Source organism: Pogona vitticeps, chromosome 3 (assembly GCF_051106095.1).
Source record: "Pogona vitticeps strain Pit_001003342236 chromosome 3, PviZW2.1, whole genome shotgun sequence".
NCBI classification, from domain to species: domain Eukaryota; kingdom Metazoa; phylum Chordata; class Lepidosauria; order Squamata; family Agamidae; genus Pogona; species Pogona vitticeps.
This window is the reverse complement of record NC_135785.1, coordinates 252,794,549-252,817,043: the sequence shown is the minus strand read 5'-3', so window position 1 is coordinate 252,817,043 and position 22,495 is coordinate 252,794,549. Positions and strand designations below refer to the sequence as shown.

Sequence of the window (22,495 nt, the reverse complement as noted above, 5' to 3'; positions counted from 1 at the left end):
GGTGAATAACGGAACTGAGGGACTGAGCAAAAGGTAGGTAACAACAGTCTGAGAATAGCTTGACTTTAAGCAACATGTAGCTGATATCAGAGCTTAGAAAATGGATGTGCTTGAGGTATAACTTCCAGAATCCTTCAGCCAGCTAGGCATAATCTAGCTCAGCATCAGAGGCCAGGATGAAACCATTCTGAGACTAAAGTTGAAACCATTTTGTATGTGCATCTCCTGGAACATTCCAGCCCTAAGCAGTGGTGTTTGCCACAGAATAGGCCAGTCTTTCTTTCTAGTGGTAGGCTACTCATAGTGCCACTCAGCATGAAGGGTTTCTGTCCAGCTTTCAAAGGGGTCAAGATTTCTACCGTTTTACAACACCACGGTGTGTAAATCCATGAAGTCTTATTTTGATACAAGACATTTTTCAGTTGTTTGGCCAAGCACTTAGCAAATACTGCAGCGTGATTGGAACAAAGAGAGAAATGTTTGATTGGGCTTTTTCAGTTTAGCCAACTCAACCTTTACAGTTTGCTGCCATGTAACAGACTATAAACTGTGTTGATAGATGTATCAGTGTGGTTAGAATCGTAGCCTTGTGTATGCTAGAGAAAATGAACAATATTTGTTTTTCAGGACTGGATGAAGGAAGGGATTGATGGAAGTGAATTTTATTTTATTTAATTGCAAGCATTGTTTCCATTTCTAGATGGCAAGGCTCATTTGAAACATCCATTTCTAAAGGCATGAGTATTGCTGGAAAAGAATTGACAGTGTGAACCGAATAAACTGCCTAGATGAACAAATACATAGTGGTAATAGGGTTGTACGCTGCATTGACCTTTAGAAAAATTGAGGGTACAAATAATTGTTGCACGAGCCAACTCAAGATATTTCCTTTCCTCCCCACTTTCTAGTGTAGGGCTGTTTTTCATATTTTCAATTTAACGCAGGCATGAACACTTCGTGACCCACCAGACTGAATGCTCCCCAATAGCCATATATTGCAGCCGGCCCAGTGCTTGTGGGTTTTGTTTTAAGTCCAAAATATGAGGAAATAAATAATAGAATTTCATTGAGTGTCCTATTCCTGGGCTGTCCAAAATCAGGATGGGAAGATGGGTGTTTTGTGATCTCTTGCCTTTGAATATTTTAAGTCTCACTTTTTTTTTTCCCTTAAATCTAAAGAAATCTGAAAACATTGGTAGTGTTTTCTTTAAAATTCTGCTCAAGACCCAGGGTTCAATCCCAGGTAGCCAGCTCAAGGTTCACAGTGTTGGTAAAGTGAGTACTCTGTTAGCTGGGGGGAGGTAGGACAATGTGTAGACTGCATAACTAACTTGTTATCTGCCCAGAGTGTGCTTTAAGTTCTATGGGGCAGTATATAAGCAAGACGCATTGCTTTCAGAACAAACAGACTAGAGAGAATCATGTTCTGTCTGCCTGATAGACCTTGAGGAGGTTCTCGGTGCAGGGGGGTGGAGAAGAGGTGTAGTCTTAATTCAGCACCACAAAAATAGTAGTAGCACAAGGACAAACAGAATCTTAAGCATTCAAAGCTCTGGACCTGGATAGTTAAATCTGCCAGGGTTGGTTTCACTCACATTCTTTTTTTAAAAAAAGCTCTTCCAAGTTCTTTTCATCCAAAATTTGAAGATGTTTGCTGAATTCCTATTTAAAAATAAAGTTAAGGTGAATTGCTCACCCCACCCTAGTCAAAAGTGGCCATCCAAGTCCAGGATGTGCAGTGTCAGGTGCGAAGTTTCCTTCTTGTTCAGTGAGAAAGATGGACGAAGTCATCTCAAATATAAACGCTAACTGAAATCTCTTCTAAACTGTAAATGCCAGTGGCATGCTGGGAGGGTGGATTCTGCAGGTGGGGGGGTGCTGTGGTTCAAAACAAGAGCTTTCACAAGTTTTGCAAGGGGCTGAATTAAGGATCATCCACATGCTCTTCTGTCACTGAGTAGGATGCTCACCATTGAATCAGACGTGGTCTGTCAAATTAATCTGCCTGGCTTCTTGTAAAGATGGAAACCAACTGGTGTGTACCTTGAGCATTTGTTGACGGCTTTGGGGGTCTGAGCTAATTAAAGAAGGAAGGAGAAAATTATGGGGGACATTCAGAAGCTTTCATTGGCCCCAGATTTTCCTAGGAATAGCCATCAGGGCAAGTGGGCACAAGGGAACTGAGCTGCTTCATATAGCACTTGATAATAGCCAATGAGAAGGAATAGTTGCCAGAATTACAGCTAAGGAGATACTTCAAAACGTGACCATATCATGCTCTGAATACAGGAAAAGATAGAGGCAGTAGCACACAGCTTTCCAGAAGGGATGGGGATGTTACTATCCTATTAAAACATACTTGTCCTGGGGAAACAGGTGCCGTTTCATATCCAGCATAAGCCATATCATGTATTTTAATTAAAACCAATAGTGTCTATCCGGTTCCTTATATTAGAGATCCCAGCAGCCTGCTTGTTTGTGAGAGTGGGACACATTTTTCACTAGCAAGAGGAAGCACTGAAATTATACACATTTGAGCCCTATTTAGTCTTTCAGGAAAGGGTTGATTTGGAAGCAGGGCAAGCGTTGTAGCTCTCTCTCTTACCTGTTGCTGCTTCTCTCAGGAGAAAGATCGCCTGGCATTTGTGCTACATGGGGAGCCTGAAAATTCCGGGTTCTCAATCGTGCGTGGATTCTCCATATGCACCAAGCTTTCTCCCATTCAAAGTCCTTCCAGGGGATACAGATGGAGGCAGGGGGCATGGCTAGGATGCCATCATTCTTTGTGTAGAACTTGGAATATTGTTATATTGTGGTGTGTTGCATTATGTTACTTTTTGCAGCTTCCAGAAGGATTCCGTGATGTAGTTCTAAAACCACGAGTTCTGCAAACGTGCCTGCATATTTTAAAGCCTGTTTTGCTGATAACGTTCTCTCTCTGTCTCCCCCGTCCCTTATCTCCTTTTTCAAAAGCCTGACCATCCTGATTTCGCCATTAATAAACTCATTTATAGATTGTTTTTAAAAGCATGCTCCATGGGAAATTAAAGTATGTGGCACTGTTCTACCTCCCATTGAATCCAGTGAGATTTGCCTTTGAGCAAACTTACAGAGAATTCAGAGGAGTAGATTACAATTCTCATTTAAATAGTGGCGGCCACATTTTGGGAGTTCAGGCTCCAACTTTCATTGCTGCTGATGAATTCAGATTTTGAAAGGATGGTGTCACAGCTATTGAAGCACCTTTAGGCATGGATTTGTTACAGTGGATGTTCAAAGTACTGCCATCTTCAAGGGAATTAATTCATTCATGACTATTTCTTTTTTCCCCCTAAAACTTTCAAGCTTTATTTGCTGCACTGTGAAAGCACTCTCTCTCTCAGTAAATACACAATCCTAATAATGCAGCATTTGGAACAAATTTCCATTATAATTTCATTCCTTTTCCAAGAACAGAAGTAGAGCAGTTAAAATAATGCAGTCAATTCAAGTATATGGGGCTGCGTTAACCAAACACAACATTATGAGCTGGCATAGCCAGAAATACAGGACCCAAGATATAAGGACAGAGTATAGGAGGAAGAAATAGTTGGGAACTAACCTCTCCTAATCTGTTTCCATTGAAATAATTTTTAACTTGTATGTGTCTTCACTGTGATGAATGATAGTGTGACATTAAGTCATGAGCTACAATGCATAGAATAGGCAATTCAGACATTACTCCCTCTTAGATTTATTTATTTATTGCATTTATATGCCGCCCATCTGGACATGGTCTACTCTGGGCAGCTCACAACATATACAATTAAAGAATTTAAAATATTCACAGTTTACATAGTTAAAACCAAGTCAATATAAAATATAACAATTTAAAGTAAACAGTTCCAAGATAGCATAGATCAGAAGGAAAACAAAAATACGAGTCACTTAGTTGTCTGAAGGGAAAGCCTGCTTAAGATACTTCCTTCGACGAGTGAATCCTGTAAATTCATTGCATCCAGTTGTCTATAGGCCTTTCTAGAGATCGGAAGGCCTGGGGAAAAATTGGGGGGAGGTAAACATTCCCCCCCCCATTTTCCCCCAGAAAAATTGGGGAGGGGGGAGAGAATGGAGTATGTAATACGTCTTTCTACACTGATAAATAATATGTTTATGATACGGTATTCAAACTCTATAACATGAAGACCTTAATGAAAGACTTCTGAGATTTTATATAGTACTATACGTAGGTTGCCTTTCTGAAGGCAGGTTGTTAAGAAACCAAGATGTACATGTGAGAAGGTAGCGACAATCTCCACAATCAAATCTGTTGAGAAAAGTGCAGAATTAAGCAGCTTTCCGTGACCCAGGGGTATCGCTCAGTTCTTAGCCGCCTTTCTCCCTTTGCATAATCACTGGTAGGAATTTGACATTCTAATGATGCCCCTCGCGACTGCATGTTTTAACAGCAGTGAAAATGGCCCATTTCTATCCCTTTTGAAGGGGAATAGCTTCATAACATTTCTTCAAGCATTGCCCAGTGACAGCCTTGGTAAGCAGCCCCTTGAATAAATTATACAAATAGGAATTTACCTCTTGCAAAGCTTTCTGTGCCCAGTCTGTTGACAGGGTATACAGTACATGTTCACATTTGGTTTACAGTCATTTTATAGGCATCAGTGTCAGATGTGACCAAGCTGCTGTAAATTTTCCTTTGAAACAGCTGATCCGAGTGGCTTGAAAGACAAAATAACACTAACACAAAAAGAAGGTTCTTGTCTTCATCTTGTAGGTTTAGATCAGTGTTTTCCAATCTTTATTCAGTTGTGACCCCCTTTTATAATAGCCGTGCAACTCGCGACCGCCTTGCCACCTTTGCCGAAATGGGCCATCGTTGTTGCTCCCCATTTTGGCAGCAAAACTGCCTGCTCTCCTACCGCACCTGCTGCCGACTCTGCCACCACTTCGAAACTGGAGAGGGAACAGGCTGAGGGAGGTTAAAGGCAGGGAGAAGAGAAGGCAGAGGGTTTTAAGGATGGGCCAGGGGACAGAAGGACATTGAGGTAGCCAGGGAGGGAGCAGAACCTTCATGCAGAGAAGATCCTTCTCAAACCAGTACAAAGCTTGCCTTTCACTTGCTGAAGAAAAGGTGGTCCTTCATTTTTGTGTCCCACTCCTGGGGGTTTATTATGTGGTTTTTTCTTCTTTTTCCTTTTCCTCCCCTTCATTAGGCTTTCTGGTTGAAATCCCTTTCTTGTGGAAGCAGCATCAATTATATCATTACACTGGCATTTCATCTCTTTTTTTGTAAAAAAGAGTCCCGGTCATCCCTTCTCAGAAAGTAGAGGCTTCTTTCTCCTACATACACATATACACTAACTTTAACATCCTACTCCAAAAAGTCAAGGAAGAAATTAAAGGGCTGCAACACATATAAGGCAATCTCAACTCCCCTCCCGAAAGCATGTTGTGACTCCCTTCGGATCATGACCCCCAAGTTAGGAAACACTGGTTTGGATACAAATTCTAGAAAGTAATAATGTAAGCACTCCACTCTACTTGTTTCCTAAAATACTCAGAAATTCATATGGCGCTGATGATTGTGAGTGGTTTAGCTTACGCTTGCCGGTTTGGATAGTTCTCATTTTTTAAATGTATTATTTGCACGTACGTATAAGACACTAGGATCTCAGTTCTGTCCCAAAATGAGCTCATGCTGAAGTTGGAAGATTCCACCTGGATCAATTTGAGTGTTTGGTGTTTTCTTTGCCAAAGCCATTTTGTCATTTCGAAGCTCAAAAGGCTGCTCTGTAAATACAGTCATGCATGAACCATCTACTTAACAGAGTCTGAGCCAGTAAGTGGATCACTGAATTAAATTTGGAGGAGAGGGGATAATTAATGAGCATTGTGTTGGCATATTCCAAAGAGTGTTTCAGGTCTGCCCTCCAAGGAAAGAGAATGATTATGTCCAAGATGTGGAAAATCCATCTTGAGAGAAAAATGTAAAATCATAGGATCATCTATTGTGCTCTCAGGACATCTCAGCGCTTTTTCAAAGAACACATTCATCTGCTTCCCACATTTTATTATGTGGGAAACACATAACAAACAGACAAACCAACCATTCCCACGATTAGCAGGTGATCTGGAAATCATAAACTCCTTCATAATATTGGAGTACTAAATCAGAATTCTACCACTGATAGCATGAATGATTGTCCAAATTCTTCAGCTGTGTCTACTTTACTAAATCTCCAGTTTGTCTGCAAGTATTTATTTTGTTTATTACCCATAAGTTCCCCAAAGAGCTGAACATGTAGTGTGCATAATTCCTTCTCCTTTTATCCCTAAAAATAGCAACCCTGTGAAGATGTTTAGGCTGAGAAAGTGTGCTTGGCCCGAAGGTTTCCTGTTAATTTTATGGTTGAACAGGGGTCCAACTTAGTCTCCTCCGTCTACATGTATGTACAGTAATTTATTGCAAACATTAGTTTCAGTGTTTAATAAAAGTTGAGTTCAGTCAACCCAAAGGCAGATCAGCACTATGTTCACAAAGTGGCCCACCAGTCACAAGGAAAAGAGAGCAGCTGCACTCTGCATTTTGTGTTCAGCAGTATGCTTATAGTGTTGTGCTCCAGAGATGTGTTCAGTGCCATTTTAGAACTATCCACTTTGGGAGACTTCGTAGGATCTTGCAAAGTGAATTCCACTGTTCAGTTATGCAGTGCTGTTTCTTCACCCTTAATACCAAAAGGGGTTGTTAATGTGTGGTTTCATCTCATGCCATTTTACTGTCAAAAACAGTGAAGACACCAAGACACCATGGGTGAGGAGCATATTTAGCCCTAGATGGGAATGATTTAAGAATTATTCTCTATGCAAGTATCGTACCGCATCAGGAGCCAGTGCCATATACATCAGGGTTGGGCAGCCTCCAGAAGTCTATGGGTTGAACCTTGGTGAACTACTTTATAGCCCTGTGCGCACACAAACATGTTTTTAATCTTTAAAGCTATCTTAAAAGAAAGAAAAAAATGGAAAAGTCCCTTCATGGATTCTATTGGCCAAGACAGACAGACAGACAGACAGACAGACAGACAGACAGACAGACAGACAGACAGACAGACAGACAGACAGATAGATAGATAGATAGATAGATAGATAGATAGATAGATAGATAGATAGATAGATAGATAGATAGATAGATAGATAGATAGATAGATAGATAGATAGATAGAAGAAAATTGTCCAGAAACAATCATGGTGGAGAGGCTGATGTTCTAAGAACCCCCAAAACACAGTAGAATTTTCTCCAGTGCCCACTAGAGATCATAAGGAGACTTTCTGAATGATTTTTTGGGGAGGAGGGATGGGTCCCCCCTCCGTGCAAGTGCTGCAGTGCTACATTTGGTCCTCTGCAGGCCATATTTTGCCAACCCTTCTCTTATACCGCTGCAATATACCATTCTCATGGTGTCTTTGTATTATACTGTTACTGTTGTACATGAAAGAAATCACTACAGTGTGAAGATAATGCACAAAATACTACTCAGACTTATAAAAGTAGGAACACACAATAATGTTCAAACGTGATTTGGAGGTTTTACATTTCAAATTAAGGCTAGAGCAAAAAAAAAAACCCAACCCATGATCAAAACATATCTGCCTTTTAAATATATATCCATGTGCCTTAGTAAAACTATTTAAAAGGCTTTGTTTTTACTTCGGATCTCTACATTTCCTCTTATCTCGCAGTAACATGCACTGAAGGGCTGGTTGGGTGGGAGTGTTATTCATACATGAAGTAAACAAAAAAAAAACATAAATGCAGATTCTTCTAGCCTTAAGATCTTTGGGAAAGGCTGTTTCTGGAGCGAATGCTCAGCTGTTGTGATGTTCAAACAGGATGGAGATAGGAAAGTACCAACAGACTTTTAAAGCATCCATTAGCGTTTGCATCCAGGAGTCTTCCATTTTAAAAATCTACTGTGAAAAATGAATTAATTAGAATACTCTCAAGATACAAAATCTGCTTAAATATATGCTGACAGAAAAGTTAAATTAATCATTACAGAATGAGGTCTGTGGAAGGGCACATGTGCTATTTGTACGAACGTAGATACCTGGGCCATAATTTCCTCCCTTATTTTAATCCCAGGAATGTTTGAAGTGTATTGTATTTTTTTAAAAAAAAAACATCTTGTTGGTCATATTACATTTTGTCAAATACGATTCTTGAACATCCCATAGTACATTTTGAGCTGACCGGATAGATGGAGTCAATGTGCCCCTCCAGCAAATTCCTCCTGCATAGAAATGTTTTTACTTTTTTTCCTGCCATTTTGTTTTCCTGTGGGCACAGGAACCAGAGGCTGGTTTTGGTTGGTGGTTCCTATTCAAAACCTGCAACTACTTCACCTCCCAGGAAGGTGCCAATGAGTAGATGTTTGTTTGCTTTTCCCAATGTGAGAATTACCTCGAGTGTCAGGATGTTCCTCACTGGCGGGGAGAGGAATGTTTTAATTCCTCATCTTTGTCTAAAAGGACAAGACAAGTATTGAAGGGATTTGGGGGTGGGGGGCGTAATTCTCTTTCAGCTAGCAGAGCATAACATACAAAAAAGAAACAACTGTAGCACAGGGAGAATGTGAAGGAGAATAACTTCTACCCAACCGCTGTGTTCTCACAGTGACTAGCCTTTGGTATATAAAACTCACTCTACAAGTAGCTTAAGTAGAAAAGAAAAACATCTTTACCTATAGTTGATCTTCAGTTACAATCAGAAGAATAAAAGAAAAAAATAGAGTCTCCTTCATGTGGAAGAGATGCTTGCTACATGATCAGAGCACAGAAAGTAAGAGAGAAAGAGAGAGCAAACAAAACAATGGAGGTAAGCAAACAGAAAGAGTGGCAGGGACTTGGCTCAAGCCTGGGGAAAGGGCTTTATGAATTGGTTAGCGGGAAGCCATAATTATGTTAGATTGTGAAGCTCCCTCTTCTCATTGAAACCCAGAGTTAGGTTGCATGCAAGATTGTTATTTTATCCAACAACAAGGGTTTACTTCTCTAGATATAGTTTTACTGAAGATGATTGTTCAGAACAAAGTATAACATTTGAAGTGAAGGCTTCATTAACTACCATACAGAAGGATTTTTATTCCTTGTATCCCCCACTGTATGAGTGGCCTTGATTTTTTTTACAAGTTACCTGGCATTCTGCCTTGATTTTGTCTCCCTACAGTTTAATGATGCAGCAAAGTGATATCACAGGGTTGAGTGTCACTGTTTTATTGTAATAGAAAGCTGTTTGGCTCCATCCTTACTTCTTGCTGGTTTTTCCTCTTGTATAAATTTGATCTAATTGCATGCCTTATCTTTAAGCTACTCCTTAAATGACCTCTCATTAGGTCCTACTTAAGACTCATGTGTCTTTGTGTGTCAGCAGACTCTTCAAATCCACGTACACACCCAAATGAGAAGTGTAATGAGTACAAAAACAACACTGTAGTTTGATAGAAGCTTTCATTAAACGATTCCTTAATGGAACCTGCTGCACTCTGTTGATTGCACAATCAACAACTAATGAAATTGTCTTGGTAACAAGACTGAGAGGGTTGTAGCATATCCTCTCTTGAGATTGAAGTGGGAAGACAATTGTGCTGTCATGAAGAGGAGGCTATTGATTGTTCACAGTTTGAGCTTGATTGCCCTTAAGAGGAACTAAGCAAGGAGATCATCTCAAAACTTGCCTTAAATGATTGTATTGTCTTGGAAAGTTGCAATTTTCATTCTCTTATGGAAGATTCAAGCATCCCAAACTGTTGTTGATGTAATCTCAGGAGGCCAAACAGCATTCTCATCTAAGTAAAGCAAACTTATTGTTCTGTACAACTGTTAATGGAGGAAAGGTTCCAAACACTGAGGAGAAGTAACAGGAGATGGGAGTTCCAGGATGCGAACGTGGACAAGATAAAATTAGGAAAGAGTGTCAGGAGAGTGGGAAGGGTAAACAAAGAGGAGAACTGTGCTCCTCCATCTTTCTTAGCTGTGTAGAAGAGGATATTTCATCAGGAATTGAGTGGAACTCGTCTCTTTAGAGAAGAGTATGAGAAGAACTGTAATGATCTAGACCAGTGGTCCCCAACCTTGGGCCTCCAAATGTTCTTGGACTACAACTCCCAGAAATCTTCACCACCACCTCTGTTGGCCAGGATTTCTGGGAGTCGATGTTCAAGAACATCTGGAGGCTCAAGGTTGGGGACCGCTGATATAGAGCAAGGATGTAACGAATGCTCTTTCAATTCTCAAACGAAAAGGATGTCCTGGTGCATCATCATAGCCCAGCTGAGAAAATTACTGGTTTCTGTGAGCTATTTCACTCTTTCACAAGACCAAAAAGATCAATGTGGTTTCCCCCCCCCCCCCCCAGCATCAGAATTAAGAAAGAAAAGTAGGTTTTTGCCCAAAGAACAAGGCTTTTGTGCAAAAATACAAGGTTTTTTTTCCTGCGAAAACTTTTTCCATGTTCCCATTATGGAAATGAAGAAAATACACAAAAATTTAGTGGAAGGAACCGTGACACTTGGAATCTCTTGTTCATGGAGAGGAATGGAGTTTTAAAAAACACATAGCCAGGTTTCTCAACACAATTTTTCCCCCAAACTGCACGGGATTCTTAAGGAAAACTACGTATTTTCTGCACAATGGGGAAATGGAATGGGGAAAAGAAAATTGTAATAATCTTTCTCACCAAGCTGAGGATGATCACTGCAATTCTTTCTTGCACATGATCCCCTAGAAGGGACATTAAACTGTGTGATATCTGACTGTTTCCTGTGAAGACCAATAGGTCAAAAACAGGTGGAAATTTTGAGATCAGAGCTGGGTCTTGGTTTTGTGGGAATCTGGGCATGTTTTCTGATTCAAGGGGAAATCTAATTGGGGTATGTTGTCATGGCAAGACTTCAGAAATCGCTAAAACCAGGATATTTTTCAAGCACGTGTCACATGCCTAGTCTAGATTGTAGAAAAAATAAATAAATTGCATTCACATTGCTGAACTGTGGCCCAGTGCAGAACTAATTCCCAGTAAAACATTCCACAGGATCCCACACTGTGGATTTGTATCTTCTTCCTTCCTCAAATTCAGATTCACTTGTCCCCTTTCATTTTCTTAGCTAAGAAGGACTAGAGTTATCCATACATCGATCTTAGTGATACCCATTGTAGGCTAGTTATGTGACTGGACTCACATTTGCAAGCACTCATTAGAGTAAATCATGGTTACATTTAATATCAGTGTATGTGTAATGCTAGCCATAGTTAGCTTTGAAAAGGATGGAGTCTGCACATTGGGAGGAGGGGGAAGGTTCCAGAAGTTCAAGTGGGAGAGTATGTCTGAGTTGATGGGGTGCCCAATTTCCTAACCATTACATCTTCCCCAAATACAGTGGTGCCTCGCATTACGATGTTTATTCATTCCAGCAAAATTGCTGTAGAACGAAAATGTCGTAATGCGAAAATAAAAAGCCCATTGAAACGCATTGAAACCCCTTCAATGCGTTCCAGTGGGCTGGAAACTCACCATCCAGCGAAGATCCTCCATAGGGCAGCCATTTTCGGTGGCTGTCTTGCGAGGAATCCATCCAAAAACACAGCGGGGAGCCATTTTATTTACCTGGTGGCCATTTTGAAACCGCCGATCAGCTGGAGGAAAATCGTCGTTTTGCGAAGAATCAGTTCCCGAAGCAGGGAACCGATCATCACAAAGCGAAAAAAAATCATTCAGACCAGATCGTTGTAATGTGGGGTGATCGTAAATCAAGGCACCACTATACAGTGGTGCCTCTCAAGGTGAATTTATTTCATTCCGCGGTTAATGTTGTCTTGCGAAAAATTTGTCTTGCGAAATGCGTTTTCCCATTGGAATGCATTGAAATCTAATTAATGTGTTCCTATGGGCAAAAAAAGTCAGAACAAAGTCAAATTTTGTTTACAAAGGGTTTATTAAGTGCTTTTTAAAGCCACATATATTGTGCAGATGATTTTTTAAAAATTCAATCAAAAAACTTTAACTTCTTAAACATCATGGAAAAAGATTTAAAAATCAGCAAACATGAGGCAGGAACAAAAACCGGAAAACATTTGTCTTGTAAAACACAGCCATAGAAACATTCGTCATGCGAGTCATCAACCCCCATTGCCAAAACCATTTGTCTTGCGAGTTTTTTGTCCTGCGAGGCATTTGTCTTGTGAGGCGCAACTGTATATAGAAGGGATGATTTATGAAAACTGTGCCCTTAAGGTACTCCTGTGAGTGGAAACATTGTCTAAGTTGCCTTTAAAAGATTTTGTGAGAGAAGTTGGTGGACTTGCAACCCATTGCCTCAAACAGAGACATATTTAAGAAGCATCTTAACTCATATGGAAGATGGAACATGCTTTTTTTTATGGCTCCAGAAGATAGGATTACCGTAGAAGTAATACTTTCAAGTTTACAAACAAACTAAACATTGACTAAACTTCCTAACAGTGGGAGCCATTTGACAATGGAATCGGCTGCCTCAGAGGCTGGTGGACTCTCTTTCACTGGAGATTTTTAAGCAGAAGTTGGATGGTCAGTTGTAAGGGATGCTTTAGCTGTGGATTTCTTGAACTAGCAAGCAGCTTCATTCAGTGATCCATAAGATCCCTTCCAGCTGTATGATTTTATGTCAGGAAGTCATCTTTGGGGAACAATATTTAAGAACTGGATGTTTGTAGGTGTTCCCACCCCACATATAATTTATATACCATTATGGTAATGACAGATAAGGGTTCCAGCAACAGCTGTTGTTTCTTTCCACAGGGGGAAATCCGAAAGGGAAGTTTGACCTTGGCCTGGTACAGAATGAGTGGAAGGTATATATAAAGAGACCATTAGATCGGGAAGAACAGGACCTCTATCTTCTAAACATTACCGCCACTGATGGCCTCTTCGTTACACAGAGTGCTGTAGAAGTGATTGTCACTGATGTTAATGACAATAGCCCCGTCTGTGATCAGGTTAGTTGGATTTATGGATAGATTTGGGAGTGGAAGGGTGCCTCATCCCAAAATTTGCGGGTGGGGGTATGCTCGCTCTTACCCTCGCTCTCTTATCTCTCTTTAATTATTAGCTGTGTTATTTTTTATTTCTAATTTCATTTTATCATGTTCTTGTATTCGTTTCTGATTTTTAAAAAAGGCTACATAAATATGCATACAAATTTCCGTGCATGTTTCTTCTAATATATGCAGTTACTGTACGACATTTTGCCTAATATTCTGAAATTATGCAAGGATAATGATGAGAAGTCACTAATTCCTCACCATGTTTCCAACCCATGCCTACATGCTTTCATAATTGTTGATCACATTCTGTCATTTTGGGATTTGATCCTCAGGTTACATATATGGCATTATTTCCTGAGGACATTCCTCCAAACAAGATTATTCTCAAACTGGGCGCGAGAGATGCAGACATTGGACCCAATGGTGAAATTCGTTATTCTCTGTATGGCTCTGGGAACAACAAGTTTTTCTTAGATCCAGAAAGTGGTAAGATTACAAGCATTTTTATCTATTTTATGCAGAGCTGGCATGAGACTCACATTAATTCCCAGGTTGCAGGAGTGAGATGCATGGAAGAAGCTGAGTTGAAGGACTTTAACAAATACTTGAAAACTTTCTTGGTATCAGCAAAAATAAATACATCTAAATACAGTGAGATTTATTTCCCGTATTTTCCGTGTATAAGACTATACTTTTGTCTGAAATCTTTAGATTAAAAATTGAGGGTCATCTTTTACACAGAGTTAAGGTGAGGAGAGAACAAAAACAAGTGGAGGGGAATGCAGGGATCAAAGCGATCCTGCAGGGCTTTGATCCCTGCTTTCCCCTCCACTTGCTAAGCCCCACTTAGATTTCTTAATTTTGAGTTAGCAAAGTGGAGGGCATCTTATACATGGGGGCGTCTTATACATAGAAAAATACGGTATTTATTTATTTTATTAGATTCATACCCCACCCATCTAGACCAAAGGTCTACTCAGGGCGGCATTACAAATTAAAAAACAATAAAACCAATAAACATGCAGTAAATGCAATAAATAACAAGATGTGAAAATGTGAATTGAAGATACAGCAGGAGGGAAAGCCTGCCCAAATAACCATGTCTTAATTTTACTTCTGAAGACACCCAGAGAGGGAGCCAGGCGGATCTCCACAGGCAAGTTGTTCCAGAGGCAAGGGGCCACTGCTGAGAAGGCCCGGTTCCTTGTTCTTTCCTTCTGGACCTCGCTCAGCGTTAGGCCCCTCAGCCGCCCAGCCTGGCTGGATCGAGTGACTCTGGCAGAACTGGGTGGGAGGAGGCGCTCTGCCAGATACCCCTTTCCAAAATTAAAAAAAAAATGGTGAACAACTGTGAGATTTCTCATTTCTCTGTAAAACTGAAAAGACCAAGTAGTTATTTGGTGAGGAAGAACTACTTGTGCTTTACATTAAAGTTGTAAAATGTTTATGAGCAGACAAATTAAGCCATTGCTGCAGCATAAGTGCTAGCTGCTGATGCTGCACAGAAGATAGTTCGCTTATGAATGAGGAGGCTGAGTTGCTTCAGTTCAATAATGTAGGAGACATAATGAAAGTATCTGGGTCAGGCACACCCCATGCAGACAGAGGACAAGGGTCGTGGACTGCAATGGTGAGGAAGCTGACATGTCAGCTTTAAAGCAGTAGGGAGTAGGGACCTCCATATTTAATTAACTTATCAGTAGGTGTGCCACATTTCAGAGTTATCAGAAGAGGCAATATGAGCAGACCCCAAATAAAACGTATACTGTATATGGCAGGAAGGCTGAAATTGGAGATGAATGGGTCTTGTCAGCACCAAATGTTGAGTCATAAGTCTATTCATCTCTGATTCCTCTCCACAGAAATTCACATTTCAACAGTACTTTCTTTTTCTTTAGGACACATGCACTTCTGCTAAAGCAGGGGTGGGCAACATTCAGTCTATGGGCTCCCTGCAATCCCAGGGAACTGGATCCCTCTTCAACATTTGGCTCCCAAACCCACACATCCTTCTCAAATTACTTTTTTTAATTGTTCACAAAGTCCTAGTTTGCTTTCTTGGGGGCATGGGGCCAATTCTGACTTGTTTCCAGGAGCATCCAGAACCACTGCAGGTCCCACAACCCCCACATTAAAAAGAAATATAAGCGCTTAGAGGATATTTTCTGTTAAATAAAATCAGTTTTTGTAATAAGGAGGGGAGGGGCGGTCATGGAAGCAGGGGTCATGTGGCCCTCCGTGATCCAGGGATGGATTTGTATGGCCTTTAGACCTCTGGAGGTTGCCCATACATGCCCTGAAGTGTGCATTACCCCTAGTTTATGTATTTTTTTACACATTTTTCTCTAAAATATACAATGCCCTTGTGGCCTTTGAGCCTAAACCTGAATCACAAAATCTGGAGCAATGAATAATGCAAAGGGTGATTGTGTATTGATCTGGGAAGTACAAATTAGGAGACTTCGGTCGTAAGTACAGGTCAAACAGAATTTTTCCCCACCATCTGTAGCTTTATCTCCACTGTGCATCCTCAAGTCTCTTCAGAGCCTAATTCCCCACCATTATCAGGCAACATACAATAGTCTCTCACCAAATGTTATGCAAGTTAGAGCTGATGGAAGCTGCTGTCCAGCAACATCTGAAGAGTCACATCTCCCTCCCACCCATCCATGGAAGACAGACTCTGAAGATTGAACCCTTCTGACTAGAAAAAGGTGATGGGAGGGGGGACATCTGAAACAGAGAGGGAACTATTGGCTGTTAATGGATTGATTGACATTAACTGCAGCTCCCTCCCAGCCATCACCTCTTAAAGGCATCATATGTTGCAATTTATCCAACACTTCCATCTGCTCAGTTCTCAGGATCCAACCCATTTTCAGGCAAAATTGCATTGTAAGTACAATATAGTAGTAATGGTAGTAAAGCAAACATCATTATGATAATGTTGTTTGTCTTTATATTTCCTACTTTCCTTGTTGAATCCATTTTAGGAGAGCTCAAAACTTTAGCTCCATTAGACCGAGAGAAGATCCCTGTGTACAATCTAATAGCCAGGGCAACAGATGGGGGAGGAAGGTTTTGTCAGTCAGAAATCCATCTGATTCTTGAAGATGTGAACGACAATTCACCAGTGTTTTCCTCCGATCATTACACCGCATGTGTCTATGAGAATACCGCAACTAAAGCTTTGCTGACAAGAGTACAAGCCAATGATCCCGATATGGGTGAGTAAATGAGACTGCAAAGAATACTATCAATATTTTATAAGTAAGTCAAGTTTGGTGATGCCTACAAGTTTGTATTCATTTTCCTTGTACAGCGGTGCCTCGCTTGACAACGTTAATTCGTTCCAGCAAAATCGCTGTAGAGCGAAAACGTCGTCAAATGAAATTTTAAAAAAACCATTGAAACGCATCGAAAACCATTCAATGTGTTCCAATGGGCTGAATACCTGCTCGTCCAGCGAAGATCCACCATAGGAGTGGCCGTTTTCAGTGCCTGTAGTGCGAAAAATCAGTCCTAAAAACAGTGGGGGGCCATTTTCTTCAGCCGGGGGCCATTTTGAAACCCAACGATCAGCTGTTTGCTGATCATCGTAAAGCGAAAATCGGTTCCTGAAGCAGGGGACCGATCATCGCACAGCAAAAAATCCCATTTGAACCATCGTTTTGCAATCGCAAAAGCGATCGCAAAAATGTCAACGTTAAACGGATTCATTGTTAAATGGGGTAATCGTCCAGCGGGGCACAACTGTAATTCTTCCGGAACATCTATGCTGAAAACAATCGCTTTCAGAGCTCTGAATGTGATACAAAACAAATCTTGTTGTGAGAAAGGGCTCTGTTTCCCCTACAATAGGCTAACATTTGAGCGATCAGTCACAGAACTGGTTGGGCACCCATTTTGCAGTCTGTCCATGAGCTAGATTCTGGGCTTGGAATTCAAATGATGAGTGAATAAATTTGGACACTAAACTTCCAAGCATCTGGAAATACTGGCTTTTATTTTGAAGACAGAACTTCACCTGATATGAATGATTTCCCACATTCATATGGTGATGAAAAAATGAACTGAAACAAATTTTCAGCAAATTTTGGAATACCAGCAATCTGCTGTTTTAACGTTTTTGGAATTCAGGGACATTTTTGATGCAGAATTTTTGGTACTCTGAGTGAAAGCAAAATATATAAAGGGACTCCTTTCAGCTCTTCCGCTTCTCCTGCCAACACACATTTCTCTCCTTTAGTGATTGCACAGGGCACTCAGTGTCAGAAGTTAGAGAGGATAGCGTTGTGAAAGAAAAGCTTTGAGTCAGCAGCTCTTATGGTAATGATTAGTAGTATAGACATTCATCCCAGTCTTATTCTATAGCTTTTGACCTTCAGACCTGCAATCCTCTGTGCTGATGATCTATTAGGGTCAAACACCAGTACTGCAAGATGCTCGTAATGAAACATGACAGTATTGATATGCTGATATTAAAAGAAAGATTACTTGATTCAGCAGTCTGTTTAATACAGCTATAAATCTTTCTGTGCTGAGGACAAGAAACCATCATACACGCTCTCACCATTTGCAGACTTTCCTCATACTTAGTTTTATTATCTGATTTAAATGTTTTTTAATTATTATGAAACAGAACACTCTTTTTTTATTACAGAATAGCAAGAAGGATGGACAGAAGGAAGCAGATAACATGAAGCTTCTAATGATTACCTTATAAAAGTTTTTGATTTTTCAAAACTTCTTTTTAAGCCTAAAATAGAATGATCATGTGCAGCGAAATATTCCTGACCACCCCCCAGAAATGTTTGGTTGGTTGAATCCATGTTTCCTGGAAGGACAATCCTTAAGTGCAGCTATGGGTGTGATCTAGAGATGGGCACGAAATGCCAAATGGTGGTTCGTCCTGGTTTGTTTTTCGGCTGAACAGATGTTTGACACTTCCCAGCCCTGCCTTCTCCAGCAGTTGCCCACTCCGAGGCAGCGCCCTAGCTTCCTTACCCCACTTCCTCCGGCCTCTGCCTCTGAGTGGGCACCTGCTGGAGAAGGTAGGGCTGGGAAGCACCGGTTCGTTAGTTCGTGCCCATCTCCGGTGTGATCACACGGGGATACAGCTCACATTTTGAATCACTTGTGCGAGCTATTTCCCTACAATTATATGATGTACAGTGGTGCCTCGCTAGACGATGATAATTCGTTCCACTGAAATCGCTGTTTAGCGAAATCATTGTCTAGCAAAAAGCATTTCCCCATTGGAATGCATTGAAACCTGTTTAATGTGTTCCAATGGGGAAGAATCGTCGTTATCTAGCGAAGATCGGCCATAGGAAAGCCGCTTTGCGAACCACTGATCAGCTGTTTAAATCGCTGTCTTGCGAAGCTTAGGTCCCGAAAACACCCATTTTGCGAGCACGGAGGGAGCTGTCAAAATCGTCGTCTATCTAGTAAAAATCAGTTTGTGAAGCAGGGACCAAACATTGTCCAGCAAAATTCCCCCATAGGAATCATTGTTTTGTGAATCGTTATAGCAATCGCAAAAAATCAATGTCTAGCGAAAAAACTGTCATGCAGGGTAACTGTCTAGTGAGGCACTACTGTACAGTGTTCCAGCCTGACCTCAATCCCTGCCCAAGCTTGGTCCAGCAATAGGGATAATGCTTTTGGGGTCCTGGTTGGAGTAATTTCCTGACAGACAGAAGGGTCAGTTTAAGGGAGCTTGCCTTTGTCAAAGCAGCCCTTTCTGGTACAGTCAGATGTCCACTTTTCTTGTTCGATTGTACCCTATTGTCACCTGTATAGTTCAGTCCTCTTTCTGAGGCTAATCTGCTCAACGTCATTGTTGGGTAGATTGAGATGAGGTAGGGTGCAGAAAGCAGTGATATCCTTTTATGAGAGTGCTGAATCTGTGACAAGTCGATATTTATAGTCAAAAGAGAACAGAAACAAGCATTTTCTGTTGTCCCATGTGCAAGTCTTTACCGTTGTTTTGTAGTTCATTAATCTGGAGAATCCCATTGCATTAAAGTATTAAACGGGAGTTAAGGATGTTGAATCTGCATGGAGTCCCTGCAGAGCTCACATGATTGAAATCTATCTGAGCATTAGGGTTAGCATCAAACACCCCCACTTCAATTCAGTGGACAGAATTCAGCAAACATCCAGAGAAGGCTTCTGCTAGCTGGCTTGGGAGAGTTGCCATTTTCAGTAGTTCCACCTCATTCCTTAATCTCTTCCTACATCCAGTTTCTGGTGGTCCTCAAGGCACAGTCTTCTCTCTGGCAGCCCTGCATCCAGGGACCTACCTTCTCAGGGATATACACAATTTCAGTGGAGTGTGGAGACCACACATAGAACAAGGAGTGTATTGTACACAATCATTGCTTTAATCTCAACAATAATTTTCTCTGAAGTGGAGGTTTGCTGTACCCAGATTGCCTCTCCATGTGAGTAGACCCCCATTTTTGGTGGTGGCGGTGGTGGGTATCACAGGGAGATATTATCTGGACCAAACCATCTCTGCGGACTTTTTAAAATTTCTATGATTAAAGCAATGACAGAGGAAGACAAAGCAGACTGGATGATTGAACAGGGCTTCAGTATTGATGAGGAATAAACAATGTAAAGACAATGGGTTTAGCAGGTGCACAAATAATGTAAGGGCTTGCATAGTGCAGCTGTTTTTCCTCAAAATACTCATAAATGCAATTATTCCTAGAACCCGTTCTCTCCAATTGCCCGTCTTAACTCTCTTAATTTCCTGCATTCTCTCCTGCCTCCCAGCCGTACCCAGTCCATTGTATTCCTTCCCACATGCCCTGTCCCGCATCATGTTCACCACACATGGCTTCATTCAGTCATGGGGTTGAACAGGAAGTTGGACTCAATGGCCTTATTAGTCCCTTCCAGCGGAACTATTCTATGATTTTATTTCTGCTTGTCCCAAACCTTTGTTTATGGTTTCTGATGAAGTAGGAATCTAGAATCTAGAAACATTCTAGTTTCTTGACATATCTGTGGAGAGAACAGACCAAAGGGGCTGAACATATAGCCAAAATGTTGTTGCCTATTGAGCCAAAATATTGTTATCTCAACACACCCGTTGTCTCTCACACCATTTTATAGATTCCCGGTCTCTTCTCTTCCTTCTTAAACAAATCCTCCCCCTTCTGAAATCTGTCTTATTATAAGATGTGTGATGTATTTCTCTTCTTTACTAGACCAGTACAAATAGGTCCCCTGTGACAACTCCATACATGCAAAAATGAAATCTTCCAAATCTTCACTGACAAATAAAACACTACAGCTACATATAACCCCAGATTTACGGTATATGCTGTTAAACCCACCAATGCCTTTTCTCACACTGGGGCCACTGGGAACTCATGTAGTACAAATAAATAAAAATAAAAGTGGATTATAAAGCTATCATTTAAATGTCTTGCATTTGTAATGTCTTCTGAAATACTACAAAATACAGCCATAGTGTATCAAAGAGGCAGATAATAATCTTAGAATCTAGAACTAGAAGGCGATCCTACGGATCATCGAGTCCACTCCCTTTGCGGGGAATTTTAACTCCCAACCTCTGTCTCCACATTCAGATACCTAAACCATCCAGCAGGAAAAAAAATGTCATTTAAATGTCATATGTCTTTGGGGAGTTCAGAAAGTTGGAAATATCTCCTATCTGTATTGACAGGGTCAATGATAAATGGTGAAGTTATAATTTTGGTATAATTTGCTCTTAGTGACATTTTCAATAATGGATGTCATTATCTTGAGTGGATCAAGAAGGACTATGTGACGGTGCGTGGGTGTAATCTCTTTTTCCCTTGGAGAGTCATCTAATCTTTTGGAATGCAATTTAAAGAAGAGTCGGTGTTTCCCTCTGGGGATTGTGTTTTTAAAATATGGTTGGAGAAAAGGGAGTTCCCCAGATTTCACCAGCATGATAGTTCTTCTGTTCTTTAGTGTCAAACAGATAATAAATGTACTTTACATGGCTTTTGTGTCTTGTCCAAGGTGTCACAGACTGGCTCTCCTCACAGGAAGCACAGTGGAGGAATCAAACTCCCAAACTCTGGATCCGCAATCCGCAGCCAGATATCTATACCACTGAGCTACACAGACAGCTTTAAAAACGGCTTTCGATCAATCTTTTATTACAGTGCATCCCCATCCTTGAAAAAGCAAGCCAAAATACTTCAGAAATGTTTAAATTAACAGAGTATGCTTGGAGGGGGAGTCGGTATTTCTGGTGCCTCTGATTAATGTTAGGTTTGTAGCTTCTTCCTTCAGACAGCAGGGCCACAGATCTTTGGTGGCCTGTGAGGGGCCTGTGAGGAAAAGGACTCAGCAGATTCAGGAATTGTCATGTTTACATCAGGGCTCTTTGTTTGAGATTGCCGTGGCTGGAGCCACATGAAGAGAAACAACAACATGGGAATGTGCCGCGCTCAGTTTTGGCAATTGTGCTTAATTAGGTTTCAAGCAGTTGTCCCACTGCAGTGGAAAGAGAGTTGGCAATTATAGAATACTTTCCCTTCAAGCCTAGAGGCGACTTCGGCATATAAATCTCTGTAATTCAGCAGGTGATTGAGGTCGGCTCTCTTTGCTGAGCAGACATCTTAAGCACTGGATATTGTAGTGAGGGGAGGAATTGAATTCCGTTTGATTCATTTTTAAAAAATGAAGAAATGTCTAAATGCTCAAATTGCTGGATAAATTTGATGCAGAGGACTTTTTTATTTTATAAAAAGAACGGATTTGCAATTAAAAATGAAACGGATTTGCTTAGCCAGGCAGAGACTATTGCATGAGCTCTTCAGAATCTGGTTTTGAATCTCTATGGATGCAGCTATGTTTATAGTCTAGAACAAAGCCTTTTTAAAAATTCCCGACAGGCTCCATAATTGTTGGGTGAAGCCAGATCCACTCAGCAACACAAATACCTGCACCTACTGAACGTGGGTAGTATAGATAGCTGAGAATTTCTTTTAGTTCATTTTTATAAGAACACTGTATTTCCAAATTTTTGGTAAATATCTTCATACATTCGTTGGGAAAACAACCGAGACCTTTTCCCCCAGAAAACAAAAATAGAAGAAAATAATATTTTGTCCAACCTTAAGCACCCATCTAATTGATGGACAGCAGGGGATTATATACTTGTGTGAAAAAACAAAGCTGAAAATGCCTGGAAATCTACTTTAAATATGGTGTTTTTTTCATGTTAAACAGCAGAGAAAAGAGATAAGCTACATCAGACATACATTAGCCTAGCTCTTGGGAATTCTACGTGTGTGTGTGTGTGTGTGTCTGTGTCTGTGTGTGTGTGTGTGTGTGTGTGTGCACACAAGCATGCATGTACACAGACACAGTACTTTACACATGGATACAGATACATGCAGTTTAT

At 40.8% G+C, this 22,495-nt stretch overlaps 1 protein-coding gene across 7 annotated transcripts in view; it reads left to right on the top strand.

The window, feature by feature from the left end:
- FAT3 (FAT atypical cadherin 3) overlaps window positions 1-22,495 on the top strand; it is a 529,225-nt gene that overhangs the window by 425,882 nt on the left and 80,848 nt on the right. For all 7 annotated transcript variants that reach the window (XM_072993570.2, XM_072993569.2, XM_072993567.2 and 4 more), the window contains 3 exons: window positions 12,830-13,026; window positions 13,407-13,560; window positions 16,068-16,301. In XM_072993570.2, the coding sequence (XP_072849671.2) occupies window positions 12,830-13,026; window positions 13,407-13,560; window positions 16,068-16,301 (585 nt within the window). The remainder of the gene's footprint in view (window positions 1-12,829; window positions 13,027-13,406; window positions 13,561-16,067; window positions 16,302-22,495) is intronic.